Source organism: Solea solea, chromosome 18 (assembly GCF_958295425.1).
Source record: "Solea solea chromosome 18, fSolSol10.1, whole genome shotgun sequence".
Classification (NCBI taxonomy): Eukaryota; Metazoa; Chordata; class Actinopteri; order Pleuronectiformes; family Soleidae; genus Solea; species Solea solea.
The window spans coordinates 3,248,550-3,270,680 of record NC_081151.1 but is presented as its reverse complement, the minus strand read 5'-3'; the positions used below and the strand labels follow the sequence as shown (position 1 = coordinate 3,270,680).

The following is a 22,131-nucleotide window of genomic DNA, read 5'->3' as shown; positions in this document are numbered from 1 at the left end:
CCAAATGTCTAAAGATATCTAGTCATCTGCGTCCTTCTAGGAACACAACCATGAAACCTTTTGTTTTTTTTGTCATGTATGTCACAAACAAGTGTTAATTCCCCACTGTCGGCTTTTGCCTCCCAGCCTCCTAATCAGCCTTCCTTGGATAAAACGCCCTCTAGAGACAGAGAAGGGGAGTGCAGGAGCTTTGATTACACCACTAACTATAATGAGACCTTTCAAAATCCCTTTGTCTCCAATTATGGCTGCTGGAGGAAAAAGCCCTAATGAATTAGTATCGTTAAAATGACACCGTCTCTTTTGTTTGTTTTGTCTCTTTTGTTTATGTGAAGCAATTAAATAAATACAAATAAATAAAAGCCCTCAAATGTTCAGTAGAGTCAAGTTTGGTATATTTCTTTCAATAAAAACACATCTGTCATCTGGTGAAACAGAGAGAGAATAAAGAACCCACAACATCCTGTGTGACAATCTGCAAGTCACTCAGCTAACACAGCGATAAAACACATTAAATTAACTTTTACACACGACAAACCTCATTATTTGACTGTTTTCTTACCTTAAGACATTCACTGAAACCAACTACTCCATCGGCTGCTCGTTAGGTGACAAACTGTACTGTTGAAACTCCGACAGCGACACTGAACCAAGCTGAAATAACACTTCACTATCACAGAAGGCGTACGAGTCTTTCCGCAGCCCATAGACTCGCTGTCGCCGCCTCGCCTCGAGGACGCACACAGCTGCACACAACTTCATCTTTTGGGGAAGTAGTGGTGTGGCTTGTTGCAGTTGGGGTGTGACAAAATTACAAAATGACCTATTTTCACATTAAATTTGTCAACTAAATACCTGATAAATTTACAGTATACGTTCAAAAACCGTCATCTGTTCTGGAGCATCACACCAAACAAAAATAAAAGCAGCTTGCTTACATAGGAAACTATTCATGTTTTGACAAACTGAGGCTGCTACCCTCAAGGGTGTGTTACGTTGCTGTATTTCACAGAAGCGTCTATGTTTCCTTTTCTCTGTAACACAAAAGGGAAGCATTGAACTTTTAACTTTAACTTCTGTCGTGTCACCGCTATGTTTTAAATCCCTCTGTAAAAGCACAGTCTACACGTTTGATGAGGAGTTTTTATTTAAGTGCACGATTTTGCATCATTTGGATTTAAGCACCTGAGGAGGACTTGGCTCGTTGGTGCTTGCTGCGAACTTCCTGAGGCGGCACCGCCGGGTGGTCGGAGGTCGGAGCCACGCTGGGCAGCCGCGCGCCGTCCCGCCTCAGGCTCAGGTGCAGGGACTGTTCCGCAAACAGCGACTGCATGAGCGCCAGGTCCAGGCCGGACACACAGCGGCCGTTTAACGTCAGGATCTCGTCGCCTGGGCGCAAACCTGACGACATAAACACGCAGTTCAGAAAATGGAGCGCTCGTAATAATCGTGTTAACAGTTATTTCTGTTTCGCTTTGAACTCAGCGCGCACCTCCGTCAAAGGCGAGTCCCTCGGGAAGCACCTCGCTGACAAAGATGCGGCTGTTCTTCTGGCTGTCGATGTGTCCTGTGACTGCAAATCCTGCACGGATGCAAACGCACACGTAAACACAAGAGCGAAAGAGAGAGGTAAACAGATAATTACAAACTCTATCCAACAAGACTCACCAAAGTCCCCAGTGCTGCTCGGCCTGTTCATGTGCAGCGTAAACACATTCGCTGGGAAAACCTCCAACTGTTCATTGACCTACAAGACGACAGCAAACACATCAACACACATTCAATTAAATCAAGTTTAGAGACAATGAGCGCAAAAGCTGGATCCATGTGTGAGTGTACACATTTACCAGATCGCTGAGGAGCTCTCCAGGTGCCACGAATCCAACCTCCACGTCCTGACCCACGCGTCTGTGCCGTCGCAGGCAGTGCACACTCGGGTCCAGACGTTTCACCTGTTTACAAAACGAGTCCGTCAGTGTTCATCATCAGTGTGCGTGCACAAAAAAAAATCCTCTAGTATATTTTAATGCACTTGCACTTAGTGCGACAGCTGCTGCGTGGCCAAAGCGTGAATTATTCAGTGACTTTACACGCAACGATAACACATTTGTGGTGAGCGAAAAATTTAATTCAAAAAGCCTTACTCGAGGGACAACATGTATGGTGTTTGTGAGTGGGTTGTATGTATGTGTGTGTGTGTGTGTGTGTGTGTGTGTGTGTGTGTGTGAGAAAGGGACACAACACTACTAACACCTTCTGTCACTGGAAATTTGTAGAACATTAACTTTGTATCACTAACATCAACATTGTCCAGCTTTGTATTCAGATGTGATCACACGATATGTTGCAATACAGTAAGTATGAAATAAGTGTGTGTGTGTTATATATATATATATATATATATATATATATATATATATATATATATATATATATAAATAAATAAATATACACAGTACATATACAAAAAATAAACTGCAGGAAATTCTTTGAAAGTGAGGAAAATTTGTCCTCATGTTCTGTCACACCTTAAAACAGAGGTGTCAAACTGGCAGTCCGCGGGCCACATGCGGCCGCCGAATCAGTTACATGTGGCCCACAACTACAATATCATGTTATAATGAGAACATGGGCAGTGTGAATATAATGCTAAATACTTTATAGTATTTTTTTTATAATAGGAATAATAAGACATTCAGTTTTAATTATCACGTGATTAAATGTATAATATTCAACATTAAAGTACATGTACTGTATGTACTGTATACATAAGATTGTTTGGTGTTTTTATTCAAGTCAATAATGTTATTATTCACTTCAGTTTAGATTTATTGCTCCGTTTTTGACATTAAAATATTTATTTCACATCATGAATATGCTATTATTGTGAAGCACTTTTACTTTTGTGAAATATCCTCATGAATACGGTGGTGGCGGTGGATTAAGGGTCATGATTAGACATTTAGTTATGCTAGTTATGGTCAGGGTTAGGTGCTAGTTGATGGGTGTCCTACCTAAGAATGCTGTACAAGAATGTTTTTTGCTACCTTGCACGCCGCGGAGAGAAGGTCGGAGGCTGACTGCTCTCTTCTGAGGGGAACCCGGACTGTCAGGCCGTCTGGCATGAAGACGCATGACAGCGTGACATCTGTGGCACAACTGGCGCTGTCCCATGCACCTCCCTCGGGGGGCGACATGGAGTAAATACTGTTGAGCACATCGAGCCTCTGTGGGAGAGGAAACAAAGTAAAGAACGAGACATGAGCTACGGGAGCGAGGATAAGTGCAGCAATGGGGTGGAGTATAGAGAGGAAAAGAGAAAAAGGAGAAGAAGATCAACAGAGAAGTGGGCAGTGGATGAAAGAACGAGAGCAGAAGAGAGTTGAAGTAACGGCACACAAATCAATAGAGTTCCATTAGCCTAAATGCTTGGCTTTGGATCAAGCAGCAAAGCAAAGATGTCATACAATTAGCCTTTTCAGAAATTCATTTGACAACATCGACGGCAGTTGCTGCACATAATCGTCATTGTAATGACCGTGTACGCTGGCAAGAGGTCTAGACGTCCAGATGATATCTGTGCACTTCTCTGGGCCTGATTTGATTTGAAAAGCCACAAGCACAATTTTGACTCCAGTAATGTTTAAGGTCAATTTATTTAAAAAAAAAAAAAAAATCAGTCAAACAGGAGGTAACTATCTGTTGGTGGCATTAACAGTGGGGTTTCACATGGTGTATTAAGGCCACCGCTCGGCCTCACAGGCAGCTATTTGGGGGTTTTTGGTTGCGACTGTGTGTCTCTGGAGGGAAAAGCCCCACTGGTGCGTTGTGGGGCTGTGGGATAGGCCACAGCGCAGCAACAGACCACAACCATCAAGAGCACAGATGATGAGGAAAAGCTCCATCATCACACCAAATGTAGTGAAAACGCCAGTGATGCTCGAGTTCAGACATGGACAGAAATTATAAAATGAGATATGGGACCGAGGGGAATAATTGCAGAAATAAATGCTTTAGTGAATGGGTCTGGGAATAAAGCAAAGCATTATGGGGGATCGTAAAAAATATGAGTGGTGTGTGTCAGGGGCTTTTTGTCTGTGTGTTGTGCTGCCTCTTTAGGACCTTTTCTGGCATAAACGCTGACCTTGTCAGGACCAGTAGCCCTCATGGAGACTAAAACCTCATCCTAATGAGGCAGAACCCTCATTTCTGAGGAACTATTCAAGTTTAGGGCTGGGTGGGGGGGGGATTTCTGGGTGTTTTTTTTCCAGAAGCTGAATGCTTGCTCTTAATGAATCACCTAAGCTAATGCCTCTGATTCACAGCCCCAGTTTGCTCCACAAACAAAAACAGACACAAGCAGCAGTCTAAACTCAGACAAACACTGGCAAGCAGACAGACGTTTGCCTCATTTTTCATGCAAACATTCCCTCGACTCGTCCGCTTCAAGAGTCACTGCGGACATAAAGGTCACCACTGTTTCTGACCGAAAACGTTTCCCACAAACTGACGGTGACGGTAGAACACAAGGTGCCACTTCACCGTCCACCTTTCTCCTCCTCTGGGACGTGAAGTCATGCTTACAAAATAAGAAATTAAAAAAACAAGATGTCATGGCAACCGGGTTGCATAAGAGTCGTGTTTGTACCCCGGCAATGTGCCATGACTGGAAAAGTAAGATGATTTGGTCGCTCGCGCTGACCCGAGCTGCAGCTGACTAACACTATGCAGTCATTCATGGTCAGAGAGGGCTGTGACGGGCCGACGGTTGCCTGGCCAACGTTCCGTGAGCGGCTGCCAGGAGCACAGCCCAGGCACGCGCTGGACTTCAACAAGTGCTCTGTGTGGTGAGTGCGTACGCTATTTATGTTTGCATGCAGCCCCGGAAAAAGTTCAGTTTTTTCCTCCCCTCTCTCTAGTGTGGAAATCCTTTCCGAGGCAGACGACCTCCACCCTGGAGCTTCTAAAGATGGCACATGCGAAAGCTACTGACGGTTTAGTGGCCGCTGCACCGACGCAACCTTTTCTGTTCCACTTAGCAACCGGGCAACACAAATATGACAGCACCGCCTTAGATAGATATAGTGACAGTGAAGAGGAAGTAGGAAAATAATTAGAGTCAATTTTCTTCTATTACACCCATTAAAATAGTATTAATACGTAATACGGTTCCTCTTTCCACTGCTGTGATACACATCTCTTCTCACACACACACACACAGAGAGACAAGGTGACAATAATGGCCACCCAGACTGGCTACTATGTGTCTGTTCCAGGGCAGTGAGTTTAGAGTCATAGTGGAGATGTGTATTAGAGGGCAGTGGAGTGTGGTGACACATGAAGAGGATCAGTGTGTCAGGGGTGTGGACGGCAGGGTGGAGACCCAGAGCCAGTAAAATATTACCATAACCCTCTAATGCAAGGGTGTCAAACTCAAGTGACCTGGGGGCCAATGAGCATCTAGTCTGGTCAAGCGGGGGCCGACATAGAGGAAAAAAACAACTATTTAGTAGCCGGTGGGCAATATTAGATATTCATTATGATATTAGACAGAATTGCAAAGTCAAAGGGCTTGTTTTGATAGAAAATGATTCATAAAAAAACATATTCATGATGCACAAAAACGGAGTTAGCAAATAATGACGAGGATAATTGTGATTAAAACAGCTTAAATATATGTAATTTTAATGTTGAGTGTAATACATTTAATAAAGCAATGATTACAACCGAATGTCATATTACTATTATAAAAATATTGCCGGCAAGTACATTTAGTCTTATATTCTGTCTCTATTCCATCACCTCGTACAGTGGTGGGCGGGCCGGGGGGGGCCACATGTAATCGATTGGAGGGCCACCAGTTTGACACATATGCTCTAATGGAATAAACTTATTATGACTGTATGTTTTTCATTACTATTTAATGTATTGTGTTTTTTCTGTGGTACTTCTATGGTTTCAAAGTCTAATTATAGTATTGTTTTTAAGGTGGATCCCAGGAAGGCGAGCTAAGGGGTTTCCTAATAAATAAATAAATAAATAAATAAATAACCTCAACAGAAGCAGACAGGGGAGCATGCAGCATTAAGTTAGTAAAATTGTTGTTCAGGTAACAATTTTAGCCGTTGAAACACACTCAGTCTCTCTGCTGCTTACATAAGGAGCAGGAAGCTGGAGAATGTGAGAAAGGGAAAAACCAAGTCGCTCAGTGTGACCTTGGTTTTAACCTTCATACGGAGGCAAAGGCAGCTGCTGTAATGACGGCCCGTAAAGACGTTTATTCTCAGTCACAACCTACAGCTTCAGTGTTAGCACACAAACGGAACACAAACACACGTGGACAGTCACACACACGCTACACAACAAAGCCAGGGCACACACCTGAAAGATTAGAGGAAGATGACTGCTTATTAGAGCAATTCACAGGATTTGTGATGCAGGAAGTGCAGCGGGGTGAAATGTCATCATCAAGACAGAAGTGGGAAAACGTATGTGTCGGCAAAAAAAATCAATAGAGCAATCGAGTTAACCTCGTGTTAACCTCGTTCTCTCTCTGTTTTCTTACTTCAAAAACATTAAATCAAAATGGGAACCCTTGTGACAGGCTGTTTTTCACACTCTTATCAAAAACATCAGGGAAGATCCGCACACTGAGCCGATGGGAAGCCACTACATTTAAAGCTAAATTAAATCACGGACCCAATGAAGGCCTTTATTGTTTCCCCAAACCATTTCCTCCTCTGAGTTTCTAAACCCTTAATGAGCGCAGTTTCAACACACGCCACATTCACCACACGCTCACACGATGAATCACTGCATCCTGTGGAACAGTGGTCTTCATAACACTCCCGTTCCCGCTCCGGCTAAAAGTGTCCATTATGCTCATCTGTCAGCGACATCTTTTTCCTCCAGCGCGGTTTTTTGGTAAGATTACATTTTAAAAGGATAAATGGTAGCTATAAATAAATTATTATATGTAAATTAACATTTTCTAGCTTCCTTTTCACATTGAAGATGCTTCCAGCTGATGCTTCGCTTTTCATAATGAGTAGAAAGAGGGGAAGTGTTAGCACGGCTCTGTCCGTTGGGAAGAAGTGGTTTTAGGAGACAACAACGTCATTTAATATGACTCAACTATCTTGAAAGGGCAGTACCCACCATAACCCCACCAGCACAGTTGTTACTGTCCAGCTGCTGAAATAGGAGATGACCCAAGAGGACAAAGACATCAGGACAGCAGCATTGTTTGGAGGTAAAGCTTTCAGCAGTGTTTCACACATCTTCGATGAACGCGTAAACACTCCAATGAGCTGTAAACGCCGCGGATCCAATGTCTCGCTGGTCACATGAGCAGGAATTCACACACACGTCCAAACACCTTGGACCTCCACTGACTTATTCACAGTGTGTGTGGACTCTTGTTCACAACAGGGTGTAAAAACAAGGTCCCACTGATGTAGAAAAAAAATAAAACCTCTTGCCTGTTTATCTTGCAGAAGCCTGCACATCTACATGGAAAGAATCTCTGCTTTGATCCTGGACAAATAGTCTTTACACAGCGCACTGTCAAAGCCATGAGAGACGGCCAAGGTCAGGGCAACAGCTGACCCGTTTCAGCTACGGCTATTTCACAATGAAACTGATATTTCAGCAGCACATAAAGTGGTCTGTGCCACTGAGACAGATGGTTGTAGAGTTCTTTTTTTTAAATGTATATATATATATATATATGATCTTAATGTACAGACAAAGGTAGTGAAAGCTGTGACCTACCTCAGTGTTCCGAGGAGGCAGCGCATATGTTTGACCTCCTGCGTCGCCCTCAAAGATCTGAAATCAAGGAACAGAAACTATAGATAAGAGATCGTCTCACCGGCAATTAGGTGCCCAGCTGCTCAGGCAACACAATATTTAGTAGTTTATGGAGCTATTACATAGTTAATTAAAAACTACGTGTGGCGAGAGCAGTGCTTTGATACTGATTCCACACAGAGGCTGTCGCTTTTGAAGCAACAGTAGTGAGTGTGTGTGTATGTGTGGACGCAAAGTGGTTTTTGTTTTGCATGCAGATGAAAGGGAGGGAAGTCGTCCCGCAACAGATAAGGAGAGGACAAACTCTTCTCGCCTCAAAATCTCATAATTCACCCCACAGAGAGGAAAATCTTTCACTTCTTGATCCGCTCAATCGTCCTCTCCACCTCCTCCTCCTCCTCCTCCTCCTCTCCCTGCCTTGAGATTCTAAAAGGATTCTGTGTCTGGCTAAACCCTCGGGAGTTGGAGGTGACTCTGCAGGTTTGAACAACTCTATAACGCAGTGGTGACAGGAACTTATCCATTATGTCAGGGTGTAACTTCCAGTCCTCGTCCAAAATGGCTGCAGTTATCAGGTTTTGCTGAGATACTTTGTCACTGGACAGGGCGGATTGTGATCGGTGGCACAGCTGCTGACAGAAATGGAGCATTTTTGTTCTAAAATAAAGATCCTGACACAATGTCACCGGTGTTCCTTTTTTTGCCGTGACTGAATTGAAGCTGAATTTCTTGCAAAAATGTCCTCTTTTAACGCCACATATAAAATAAAAATAACACTGTGGATACAAATGTCACCTGTATCCAGGCACCAATTGCATGAAAGGTGGTAGGTATCGCCTGTCAAACATATGGTATCCAATCATGGGTCACGCTTCATCATCCAATTTCTTCTATTATGGGAACAGAATTTATAAATTTGACAAAATACTCAATTGAAGAAGACCTTGAACGAACGATTGAGACATTAACTACTTTAAAACGACCTAAATGTTGTAGGGCTGAACGATTTTCAATGAATATCTGCGATGTCAAAGGGAATGGAAGTTCTTACATCATTCTTCTCATTTTCATTCAAAAAACATATTTAAAATGATTACCATGTGATACTGGTGCACATCTGTGAGAAACAAAGATGTTCCTCTCAGTGTGTAGAATGAGATGTTTCATCTAAAATGATATGTTGAGGATCTAACAGACATTGCACTGACATTCAAACCCAGTTTTGCAACCAGCAGTGTCGCCCCCTGGTGGCTCGACACATTACACTTCTTTCTAATGGTAATGTCCTTGCGCGAGTGTTAATCAGCAGACTATAACTCTACCTCACCAACACAAACACATTATAAAGTGGCTGTAAACGGTGCTGCTTCACTGTAACCGGCTATTTTTAGAAAGCGCCACAAACTCTCCCACAAATCCTCAGACCTTTCTGGCCTACTTCCCACAGCCTGCTGGGCCAGTCTTTTACTGTATACATAGCACTGCTAATACGGAGGAGAGATGAGAGGGGAGAGGGGAGGAAATTGGGGAGTGAGGGGGGGAGGGGGGAGGCATGACTTGTTGTCAAGAGCAGCATCGCGGTGGTAAATGGGATTTAGGTTTAGTCAACACAGATGAGTCAGTTTGGAAACTGTGGGAGAAAGAAAGAAAGAGAGAGAGAAAGACCGGCGGGTAACGCTCTGATGTTTATGCTCTGAGAACTGGGGGGGGGGGTCAGAAAGAGGAGTTAGGAGAAGACAAAATGAGAGAACATGGGGAAGAGATTGGGATGAATCTCTGGGCTTAAGAGATAAAATGTACAGGGAAATAAAGAAGCTAAAACACAGTGGATTTGTGGAGGGAGAGATCTTTGGAGGAAAAACACAGTCTGAGAACCTGAGAAGGTAACAACAGATTAAGTCCGTGGACAAAAGTTTGGCTCGTGGGACGGCCTCACCGTCCAAATCCCGCTCCGGCAAACATGTCCCGCCAAGGAGCTGATGTCATCTTTCAAAAACGGCCAAGGCTACATCTCTCACAAAGAGCAACAAGAAAAGTGAAACTGACAGGCTCACTCAAACACAAACACAAAAACAGCACATGTCCGGGGAAAACCCAGCACTCCTGAAAATCACCAACAGCCAGTAAATATTCCTTATTTGCCTCCATGTGCAGAGGGAGAGACAAGAAAGACCATGCACTAAAAACAGCAAAGACGAGGGGGGGAAAAAGGTAAAAAAAGAAAAGAAAAAGAGGCTGTTTATTATTTAAAAGTCTTTACACCGACCATCTGCCGATGACTGCAGGGCCGAGGGGAAAGAGTGGAGAATGCCATCTACCACATATGGCTTTTAATAATTCATGTGTGAGCTGCAGCGCCACCTCTTCGCCTCCTGCGCTGTGAAGTGTAACTGAGCCTCATTAGGCCGGGCAGGCTGGACTTCCCCAGAAAAATAACAACACACACACACACACAACATAAATATCACAAAGCAGGAGGTGGCGTGGATGAACTGGATGAGCGCAGGTGGAACGGGACGGGGGGGTGGGGGGGGACATTTTGTTAAAGAACGCGACTGGGATAAACAACACGATATCACTGCGAAAAGGGACTGTTGATCAAAACCATGCTCCTTCTCACTTCCTGTAGTCGCACGCTAATGAACAGAGGTCCATAAAAGACTTGGTGCACAAATGAGCATTTCCTGCAGCAATTCTTAAAATAGACCACCAAAGAGAAAAGCATTCCCTCAAGCCATACCTTTAGTGTACAGGAGAGGTGGATTTCTGTAAATAAATAAATAGACTACATGGGTCTAATTACTAACCTAAGAGGATTTTCAGATCCCCCCCCCTCCGCGTATGGGTAAAGAATGCTCCCCGTTGTTTACAATGATGGGAGGTTTGCACTCAAGCATACCACGAAGCAGAGGGGGGGAGGATGTTGAGAGCTTATGTGCATCTAATTAATAAACTATCCTTAGGGGGGGGGGCAAAATGTGCTATAAGCAGCATGTGACTATGAGAATATGCTTGCCTTCATGTCAGACACTGTACATGTGAGTAAGCAATAAAACGACATGTTTTCAGGTTGTTTGACTAACAAATGTTCAGAATATGCACCGAGGGTGTTCAGCTTTTCTCTGCACCATCACACATGCACGGTGAACCTGCTCATGAATGCGGTTTGGTACAGAATGGTACGGTTTAGGAAGGTTAAGCCCTGGGTCAGGCTTGCGTTTCGTCTGAGAACAGCACAGTTTTCTTGGAAGCGTGACATCGTGCCGAACAACGACATTGGATGCGACACAACAGACAATAATTTTTGGTATAACAATAAACTGGGGGGCGTTTGCCTCGACTTCCATTGAATATTTACACCAATCAAGAGGGAGTGACATCGCCCAATCAGCCGATTGTCACGGGTGGAGCCGGTCTAACCATACCCCCAACCATTTCACTTTGGTACACCCAAGGAAAGGGTAACAAAGAATGGAACGGTTGGGGGCGGTTATTTTGGTACTATTGGTTTCCTAATGGGTCACACAGTTGGTGTAGTGGTTAGCACTCTTGCCTTTGCAGCAAGAAGACCTGGGGTTCGAGCCCCAGTTGGAACAAGGGCCTTCTCCGGGATATCCAGCTTCCTCCCACAGTCCAAAAACATGGGTAAAGAATGGAACAGTTACCAATATGAGGTAAATTTGACACTCTGAATTGTAAGAGTAAGAGTGAATGGGTGTTTGTCTCTGTGTCCATGCAATGGACTGGGGAAGTGTCCAAGGTATACCCCGCCTATCGCCCTATGTCAGCTGGGATTGGCACAGCGGCCCTCCGTTGGAGGATAAAGGATGTATGGTTTCCTAATGGAAATATGTACTGCACTGTACCAAGCCAAACCACACCACCGCGTCCCCTACTCGACGCTGAATGAGGAGGGTGATCGTACAATAGCAATTAACTAATCCGGACGACCTGAAGAGTTGTGTTACTGTGGAATTCAAATGAGATTAGTGTCACCCCGAGGTCTAAGAGCTGCGTTCAGGCTTTAGACAAACACAGAAACGAGTGTCGTTTGTTATGCAGCCTTTCATCTTACAACCACATCGGTTTTATAATGCGAGTGCCTCCCCATGGGCTTGTTACAAGTCACACATTCCTTTTTTGTTGCTTTTTTGTTTCAGGCAGAAAATGACAGAGAGAACATGGTAATTTTTGTGAAAAGAAAATAGCAGCAAAGGGCACCAACATCTTAGATGAAGCTACAGAGCGCTGCATAGTTTTAGCCTAAGGCAAGAAATCTGCAGTGTGTTTGATTACAAAGAAAACACCAACAGCACTGCTGTTTTTACAGCAATGTTTTACATACTTGAAGTTGTGTATGAGATTCCGAGTCAAAAGGTTGAAACGTATGAAATAAAAAACAAATATATTATATGTACCTGCGATACAGACGGCCTCTTGTCCCGGCCTCGTTTTGTGAGGTTGTCGAGGCCTTTGAGCGAAGAGAAGAGACCTCTCTTGCGCTGTCTACAGGTCAGGGAGAAGGAGCGCCTCCTGAGTGTGGCTTCATCTCTGGAACAGATCTGAACAGATTTCACAATATCAGGACTATGATCACAAACCATCTAAATTACTGTAGGTTCTTCTTAAGTATTAATTTTTGGTTTTAGAGTGATTGGAAGGTTTGCAAGGTTATTGTTCGAAGTAAAGGAACATCTCTAGAAAAACCAAGCAAGACAAACTTGGTCTGTTCTCTGATTTGTTATATTCATCCCGGGGTTCCTCACCAGTGCGTGGAAGGAGGAGACGGAGAAGATCCCCAGGCGTCCCAGAGTGCTCTTGGTGGGGCGGCTGGCAATAGCGAGCAGGCTCTTTGGGTTGGGCAGCTCTCCGCCCTGAAGACTGGCCAGGTAGCAGCGCATCCTGAAGAGGTCCATATTAAACCTCTCCAGATTCTGCTCCCACTGCTGGATCTGAAGAAATATTATATATATAAAAAGAATGTTATACAGAGTCACAATAAATCTGCTGGTCACCAAGAATAGAGACTGTTCAGGGCTAGGTAATGGCTTTAGAAAGGGAGGAGGGGGGAAAACGGGGGAGTCAAAGAGAGAGATCCGGGGTCAGTTGAGTGCTTTCCATCAAGATGCAATTGCTTGCAGATGTTGGGAAAAGGGTGAGGGCATGAATTGGGGGAGGTTTGGTAGTGAGGGGTGACTGCGTATTGAGCAAGTATGTGCGCAGTAAATCTAAATGCCCATTTTTATGTAAGTCTAGAGAGGATTGCGATGTTGCACAGACCACCCGTTAAAAACTCTGCTCCACACACAACCTACAAGTACACACACACAATTTACAGTTGCCCTCCCCATCCCTGTGCGCACTATGTAAGCTATGAGAAGGTGCTTATGCTGCTGGCTGGAGACTTGTTTTAATGAGAACACTCAAGTTAAACAACCCTCTATAACAACTGACTTTAATAGGTCTCGTCTGCGCTGCGAGTTCATTCACAATAACACACCCTATGGCGTCGTCCCATTAGGTCACGTTCACATTAATGGCGTTCTTTAGGACGAGGAGCAGAGCCGAGGAGGGACGGGGGGCGGGTTAGCGGCGTTTTACGAACCCCTGACTCGAAACAAAGTCTAACATCTTAAACAAAAAGACCTTGCGCAGCGATCGCCACGGGACCAAACTGAGCTTTGTGATGTGCTTAAACACTGTGAAAATGGCTCCCTGTATGTAGCAGCGGCGTTGGTTAACGAAGACAGTGACGCTTTCCTGACTGTGAGGTCTGCTCACATTCTGGATACAAATGACCTTGTGTTCTGGCGTTTAATAATTGAGGAGTGAGGGATTAATTCGGCAGATTTTTATCTCTAAGAAACCAGTGCAGTTAAAATCAGAGAAGCACTGAACTTTTTTAGAGTTGTGTCCTTTGGTAGAACGTTATTTTCTACCAGCTGCTCCAACACTTTTAACGTTTGAAAAGGAATCACACCCTTGTTCCATACATTAAATGGTTTCACAGCTCAGACTCTACTTGATCTTTTATGATCAGCAGCTTTCCTTGGTTATTATTGGCTCTAGCTCTAGATGTGAATAGAGGCGAAGTAAGGCCATTACAGAGAGAGACTGATAATTTGAGGACTCCTTTGCTTCTTGTGCTACCGTAGCGTTTGGTATTATCCAATAATATTCACTGTTGGCGTCTGTGCCCCTGAGTAAGGAAGTGCCACAGTCTCAATGGATTATAGGGGAGTCAACTATAGTTAACTCACCTCAAATTTACATAAAATACGACAAAACTACTTAAAAAAGGTCAATCATTTTGAATAAAGGTTACATACAGAGTCAATGAACATGACCCGCCAAAGCTAATGATTTATCACAGAGACACGGATGACTGTGGTGCCTGTGTTCTCATCTCTTTATTAGTAAAGTGACAAAAGTGTATTCCCTTCACATTTTCACTCAGACGGGTCTAATTCTTGGTGTTACTCAAAGACCTCCTACTTAAAACCCTGTGATCCTGCTATATTTGGCTCATTTTATACACAGGAGCGAGGTATCACCAAGTGCATCAGCTCTTTCTTCACAAGCAAAGACAAAACCAAAAAAACCACACATCTATGTACAACTATTCCAGAGGATCCAAGCGCGTGATTCACACGTAATCTGGATGTGTTTGTGGAAAAACGTCAGATATCTAAAATAGTCTGCGGCAGAAAATTCAATTTGATGATTCACGCCAGGGTGTATCACTGACGAATGGGATTTTGGGTTTATGTAGTTCAGTGCTTTATAAGAGAGGCAGAACTCTTTCAGTGCAATAAGACAACCACCCAATATCGGTGAAAAGCAAGGCACGTTCAGACCCATCTGGCCTCTGTGCACTTCTGATTTACATCAATCTCAGAGCGATTAACCTCGGCAGATACGAGCCCATCTTTCAGCAGATTCTCATCTTTGCTTGTTCCCCCCCTCTTTAACATCTGCTCCATGCTCTCGGTAAAAGCTCTAATGTATAATAAGTCTTTCAATGCAACTTGATCGCAGTGTATATGTGTGTGTGTGTGTAAAGAGACTTCAAAAGAGGTCAGCTGGCACTGATTTCAGTAGACATGGGTGGAGGGGTGGGTGGGAACATCAAAGTAGTGCCCTGTTGGTGCGAGACAACCCCACCGCAACCTTAAATCTATCATCAGCCTCTGGGCGCCTGCACCAGAGTCTTGTCCCGTACCCCTCTGACCCTATCATTGACTCCAATCCCGTCTGTCTCTTCGTCTGCTCTGAACTGGCAGAACTGGCTAAATGGAAACAGATCCAGGCTCACGGTCGGGTCTCGTAGGCAGGCAGTGACATCTCCACTCGAGGTGTTTTAACGCAAGACCAAACAACAGCACTACTGATATGGAGAGTGTTACTCTTCTCCCCTTTCTAGCACTGAAATGCAAGTAAGGGTGCATGGACCACGGGCCACTGGCATCACATTTAACAGACTCTTATAGTCTCAGACTACCTGAGGTGCAGCCTGCTTTTCCCACAATTCCACAACAACCACTTGTTTCTTGTTAAAGTATTTGTTTTCTGGCAAAGCTACAGGTTATGGGCTTTTTATACTCTCAATGTAGGCTACAGCACAGTGTTAGGTGCTTTGGATTCTCCCCCAGGCTGTGAGAAGGAGAGGGAGGAGGAGGATAATGCGTTTTGAGAGACCATTACTGGGAAACATCTGGAATCACAATTTTGATGCTCGGGGAGGCAAGCTGCTCCCCTGGGCCCCTTGTGATGCGTTTGGGGGACCTGATGCATTCAGGCCACTTTACTTGCCCCGCAGACATAATGACACAGGAGTCATAAAACAAATAATCCAACAGGGGCCCCGCCGATATTCTCAGCGACTCATGTACGTGTGTGATCGTCTCACCTGGTTCTCGATAGCCCTGCGGTTCTTCGGGTCATTGACTACGGTCAGCTGCAGCTCGGCCATTTTCTTCATCTTTCCATCCATGTCGATCTTCTGCAGCAGACCGCGGACCTGGCTCCGCAGCAGACGCACGGTGTCCTCCTTCCCCTGACGCTTAGCCAGCAGTGAGGCGCTGGCAGAGTGGATGGATGTCACCCAGTTCTCCAGGTCGGTCTGGTTGCTGGCCTGAAAGGCCAAAGAGACAGGGTCTTAATTTGAAGTAGCAAGGCTAATATTCATTGTTATACATATATATTGTTGTGTTATTCTATCGTGTATCACAATTTAGGCTTTGCTGGATCAATAAAAGACAATCAGACTATAATAGACTTACATAGTTTTTCACTCTCAATAAAGACATTTCATGCTCATATTCCTCTTTATAGGATGACTCATTTGTAAGCAGAACACATGTTGTGAACCCTTTTTTTTTTTTTTTTTTTTTTAAAGAATGACTCATGCTGAACCAAGGTGAGTGAAGACAAATCTCTTTATGTCACAGAGGTTATTTTCTCCACTCTTGCTTCTGGGGCTATGTCACTATTTTATATCCCAGTGCAGCCTATGAAGCTTGTTATTTTGAGTGTAGGAGTTGCTATGGAAGAAGCCAGGGCTCTGCATGAATTTGGTAGCAGTATGAAGGTCAGTAAGCACAACATGTCCAACATGTCCTTCAAAAGGTTGAAATTGGCCATTTCATATGCTTCGCTCACATGAAGGACTATGGAACTATGTACTGTAACTTTTTATTCATTTATTTGCATTGGATTCCAGGAGGACGTTAAACACGAAGAACTCGACCCGCCGTTGTGTTTTACCTGAAAGAGGTAAACGTCTCCATAGGAGTTGCTAAGGCAGAAGACGTTCTCCTTTTTGGGATGTTCAGGAACGGCCTGGACGATACTGTCCTCGGCCAAGAGAGCGTAGCGGGGAGACAGTTCCTGCTCTGAAGAGCCTTTCCCGTAGGTCTCATAGAAGAGCAACGTACATCCTGAAAAACACAGTGTGGGGATACAGATGAAAAGGCAGATAATGGCACAAATGTATTAAATAATTCATGTGCATCACTACGTTTATATTGTGTTACATTAAAAGTAATGTTCCCTGTGTTCCTCCATCCACAGTCTCAAACCTCACCTTTAAGGGTCACCCAGTACTGCTTCCACTTGCGGCGACTGACCAGCTCCAGCTTCCTGTCTTTGTGCAGTGTGACGAGAGGTTTAAAAGAAAGCCAGCCGGCCCGTCGGACCACTCCCTGTTCCTTTTCAAACAGCAGATCGAGCTCCTCGAGAGAGCCCTCTGCCGACTCACTGCTACTCTCGCCCTCTTCGGTGCCGATAGATGGGTCTTTTGTATCACCTGCTCCTCCTCCTCCTCCTCCTCCTCCCTGTCCAATGCCCATGTCCAGCTCCCTCATGAAGTTCTCGTAAATGTTCTGGCGGAGGGCGTCGCTGGTTGTTTGGTGAATGGCTCCTGAAGATTGGGTCCTGGACGCACCGGGGAACCAGACCAGGCTGGAGACCTGGGAGGGAGAGCTGGTGTCTGCGGTGAGGCCATCGACTCCACTGTCAAACGCGTCACTCATCTCCTTGTACCTGGTTTCCTATGATAATAGGTGAGAAAAGTCGGAAGGAAAGAAATAAAGGCATGATGAGCTTGATTTTCACACTGAAATTAGCAGGTATATCTGGGATTTTTGGACCACGGTAAACCGAAAAGTTCTAAAAAAGTAAGGACTTGCGGCCACAAACTCACACAGACCAAAACTGGGAGTGAGCCTTTCAATTAGCCCTGGGGCACTGGAGAATTGCTAGAGAAACTGTTGAAAAAGAATCTAGTCAAACCACTCAAACCGACTTCAAAGTCTGCATTACAGTCCCCAAATCTTTTGCAAGGCTGAGAAAGTGGGACAATTTCCTGTGATGGCACCTTGGAGGTTGGACCCCCTCCAGGCTCAGACAATGTCACGTCATCACAGGTCTGCCTGAGCTTCCCCATTTCTTCAAATGAACACTTGATGGAATTGCCTCTTCTCCGGTCTAATAACAGCCCTACCTACACTTGAGTAGATTGCGGCATCAATTCTGCCCTTGGCTACAGAGTGGAGTGTTCTCAGCATGCAGACACAGTTTGTGCCATCACGTCTAAGCTCATTCTACATCTTTGTTTGCTCATGTTTCTCACTCAGCTCTGTCTGTGTTCATGCTTTAAGCCATTTCTACTCTTTCCCTAATAGTTAGCGAGGAATTCCTAATTTTTCTTATCACATCCTGAAACCAGACTTTACAAAGATCCTGTTTAGCTCCAAGGCGGCAATAAACTCTGTGAACCCATAGTGGACAGCCTTTGTTCGACAATGACGTACAACTGTCACTCCAGTAGTTATATACTGCAGCTGTACGAGTGGATTTTCAGCCACTTCCCCTCGTTTTCCTTCGGCAGGCACTGCCCCAAATTTATCCACCCTCTCCCTCTCCCTCACCCTCTTCCAGCTGACTTTCATTTAGGTTAGGCAGGTTTCTTGGCCTTTGGCATCAGGGTCACAGTGTGACCTTTAGTTCAAACCCTCAACAAAATTCAAGAGGCCAAGTGGAGGGTAACCAGAGCTGGAAATGCTGCTGATTTTGGAAGACCTGCTGACAAGAGGCAATGTGACCATACCCTCAGATATGCTGTACACACATGTGCCGTAAAGCTTTGACCGTCAACGAAATGACTACCAAACAACAGAAGAAATTTAGTCTGGAGACAAGCTGTAATAGAGATTATATGGACGTTAAGGTGTCTTCACAGACACTACTTCACTTGGATGAACAATACAGATCAGAGATTGGTCTGCAAACGGCCAGCTGCACTGCACATGTGCAGCTCATTCTTGTCTAGTTACTCTGTGCTGCTGTGGTCACGGTGCTTCTCTCTCTCTCTCTTGTCTACACCCAGACCAGTTCTCCGCCCACAGTGAACAGATGCAGCGCACTCGTGCAACACAAACTGGCAAATTTTATTCCTCGGAAAGTAACTAAGGCTTGGCTAGAACCTAAAAGCTATTAGATTTGTCAATAGTAACTTTTTGGGGGACAAAAGGTCGCTGGAGGAGTCTGAAACGTTACTAAATACAACACCAGACAAAATCGCATTTCACTTTAATGCGATTTTGTTATTTACTTTTCTATTATTTACATTAAGCACCATAAATTGTGAAAGGAAACACACTCTTTTAAAAGGGACTTTAAATTTAAATGTTCCAGCCTTCTACCAGCTTTATATCTCCATAAGGAAACAGACCAACATAAACATGTGGATGCTAGTCTGCCCCCAAACCGGGTAAGTACCTGCACATGGCCATAGATTAGCACGGCATTATGTCAAGCAGGAGATTTAAAGGCGGACATTACTGATGCAAAGTGAAAGCCGTGGAACACTCAAAATGATTACCGTCGGCCTCCTCGGTATTTTCTCACTGCGCACTCAGGTGACAGTGTCAAGGCAAAGTGTCTCGTCCATTTCACTCAGCAACACCAGAGCTATTTAGGTACAAGGAGGAGCTCACAAAAACCCATCTGAATGCAATGATTGTTCCTATTCTGTCCTTTTGGTTTGTTGTCAGAGTCAGAAGTGACTGAACACCAATCCTTATTAGCAGATTTACTCTAAGGACTGGTGAGGAGAGCCCAGAAAATCTGCAGCACACAACACCCCGGACAACCTCGAGTCATTCATTAACATTAGACGAGGGGTGGAGTTAAATCTTTAGCTGGGATTTAGTTGCTCTCTACCAGAGCCTTTCAGAGGCTTACGGCTATTCTCCTGGCACTGCCTAAACAGTGTTTCCTTAAAAACTTGGCTTAACAAATTAATGCAGAAACAAGAAACGGAGTTCAGGATCTATTTAAACAAATGGGTTTGGGTTTTCTTTTGGTTTTTTTTTGTCAAATTAAAGCGATGAAGACGGCGGTGGTTGTAGAGCGAGGTCACGCTGTTCTTAAAACACGTGTAAACGACATGCAGACGACATTGTGGTTATTTCCAGCTTCTCCTCTGACCCCTGCCTGGAACGCGTGTCATTTTACAAAAAGAGGAAAACATACACATCGGCTGCCTGCTCTGCGTATCGTACGTTCATATTTCACTAAAGCCTCTTTGATCAGCCATTAAACACCCTCAACTTCACACCACAATAAAACTGAAATGCACCCACCCAGGTAAAGTTGACAAAATGACATCTGCACATCGTCCCCCGCCTCCTCATCGTCAGAAGATGATCGTAAGGTGCCTCGCAAGTGTAATAACAGGTAGTACTGCTCATCCTTGTTCCACCATCATTAAAATAACAAGACCCAGCACTGGTTTGCCTTACAAATTTCATTTTGCGCCACCCCGCTGTGCCCTGTCCTCAGACAGCTGGTATTGTGCTGCTCAGGACCACAGGACGGTGGTTGGTTACCGGCCATGCCAGGACAACCACTGTGGCTCATGATCAAAAAAAAAATATGAAAGCCTTGCCAAACAGAATGTCTGTGTATGACTCTTAGTGATGTCCTCCTGTTTAATAAGCCGTTCCTCTCAGGGCTCATGATTAAAGAACTGCAACATGACGACATAAAAATTGATGACTTTAACTACTGTGAGCAACTTTTAAATAAAAACAAATGTCTATACATTAGCACAATGTTCATTAAGTCTATCAGCTCCATCATACACAGAGGAAACTGCACTAGTAAAGCAGGTTGGATTATGACTAAAAACACAAAGAAATGTCCACGGAACATTTCAGAACAGAATTCTACTGCTTAAAATGATCCAATCATTCAGCAGTTTGACAGGAAAAACAGCTACTTTCCCCTCAATCTGCTCTGATAGTATTGCTTGAGAAAGCCTGCATTCAGACGATGAACGCAGCATGCAAATAATGTTAAAAAATATTTGCAAAAAGACCAAAAGAAAGGCATAATAACAAAAATCACCATATTCTGCAGCTTTAAAGTACAACATTTTAAGTTGCAGAGTGACTACAGACACTTTGGACCCTGTGAGAGGTAGAGATTAATGAAATAAAGCAATACATTTATATGTAATGTGATTCCAAATATCATACCAGGGACTTCCTCTTCTTGCGGCTTAGACTGCCCGTCCAGTCACTGAAGCGTCTCATGCGGTTTTTGATAGAGTCTCTCTTGTAATGAGAGCCAAACTCGGGCACACTCTTCTCCTGGTGCTGCTCCTGGTCAGGGTATTGGTCCAGGTCCTCACTCATGGTGTGGGCTTTGGGCCTGCGGCAGGGCAGAGTGTACGATGAGTACTGCCGGACCTCGGAGCACTCTTCCTCCAAGGGCGCATCCAGGACAGACGCAAAGGAGGCTCGGTGTGGCCTCCGGCCTGGCGGTGGCTCCAGCAACTGGGACGACAAGTCGCCGGTTGTGGGGAAGGTGGCAGCCATTGAGGAGTCCCTGTAGAAATCTGTGATAGATACGGGAGGAGATTGCTCGGTGAATGAGTCGGGTTCGTGGATTGGGGACTGAACTTGAGTGCTGCCGGCAGAGGAGGGTTGGTCTTGCTCGCACATCTCTGCGCTGGGCCCCCAGGGGCTGTCATACCAAGAACCATCTGAGCTCAGAGAGCTCCCCTTGCTGGTCCTGGCTGTGGACGAGGTAGAGGCAGGCGGAGGACCACAGCGGTGGCCGTCCAGCCCGCTACCACTGGAACCAGGCAGACTGGACGTCGAGGCGGACTCCACATTGGGCGAGAACTTGAGGAGCTGCACGGGGCCAGTGGCCTCATCCAGGATGAGGGGATTACCCGAGGTGTTGGTGAACTCCACCCTGAGACTGCCGTCCTTCTTTATCACCACGCGGGGACTGCTTTGTTCCTCTAAAACTTCTTGTTCATCACCGTGTTTTTCCAGGGTGTTCACGTTGAGCTCGGCCCCGTAAGGATTATCGTACTCATCCGACATATGCCGCCTTCGTGTGCCACATCCAGGGGGGGGTCGGTGCCAGCGGTGCTCACTTGGACTGCCCTTGAGTCCCTTAGAAATAAAGTCACAGTGCCGCGTGGAGTAAGGCTGTCTGCTTTTAGGAGGGGACAAACAGCCACGGCCAATACACCTTGCCTTGTACCCTGAGCCTACAGGAGCACTTTTCCACCACGTACGCGGTGACAAAGTGTCATCTTTGGCTGAACGGAGCTTCAGCGGATATGGCTTTGGTTTCCCAAGGAAGACAAAGCTGGTGCCTTTGGGCCCTTGGATGCTGTACTGGCTCTCGGAATTTCCCATCTCTGTCTGAGGGAGAAAAAACAGAAACAAACCACAGTGTCACACTGGTATTCACTGGTATATGATGACATGATGTGACGCAATTTCAGGTCATCAG

The 22,131-nt window shown here is 45.0% G+C and overlaps 1 protein-coding gene across 3 annotated transcripts in view; it reads right to left on the bottom strand.

Moving 5' to 3' along the window:
- Nucleotides 1-22,131, bottom strand: part of tiam2a (TIAM Rac1 associated GEF 2a) — a 64,746-nt gene that overhangs the window by 20,995 nt on the left and 21,620 nt on the right. For 2 of the 3 annotated variants that reach the window (XM_058614799.1, XM_058614800.1), the window contains exons 3-14: nt 20,856-22,040; nt 16,898-17,363; nt 16,579-16,751; nt 15,722-15,946; nt 12,579-12,764; nt 12,231-12,374; nt 7,774-7,830; nt 3,048-3,227; nt 1,848-1,952; nt 1,669-1,747; nt 1,493-1,582; nt 1,186-1,401 (exon numbers count right to left, since the gene is read on the bottom strand). In XM_058614799.1, the coding sequence (XP_058470782.1) occupies nt 1,186-1,401; nt 1,493-1,582; nt 1,669-1,747; nt 1,848-1,952; nt 3,048-3,227; nt 7,774-7,830; nt 12,231-12,374; nt 12,579-12,764; nt 15,722-15,946; nt 16,579-16,751; nt 16,898-17,363; nt 20,856-22,034 (3,100 nt within the window). In that variant the 5' untranslated portion in view covers nt 22,035-22,040. The remainder of the gene's footprint in view (nt 1-1,185; nt 1,402-1,492; nt 1,583-1,668; nt 1,748-1,847; nt 1,953-3,047; nt 3,228-7,773; nt 7,831-12,230; nt 12,375-12,578; nt 12,765-15,721; nt 15,947-16,578; nt 16,752-16,897; nt 17,364-20,855; nt 22,041-22,131) is intronic. The other variant, XM_058614801.1, reaches the window with a different exon arrangement.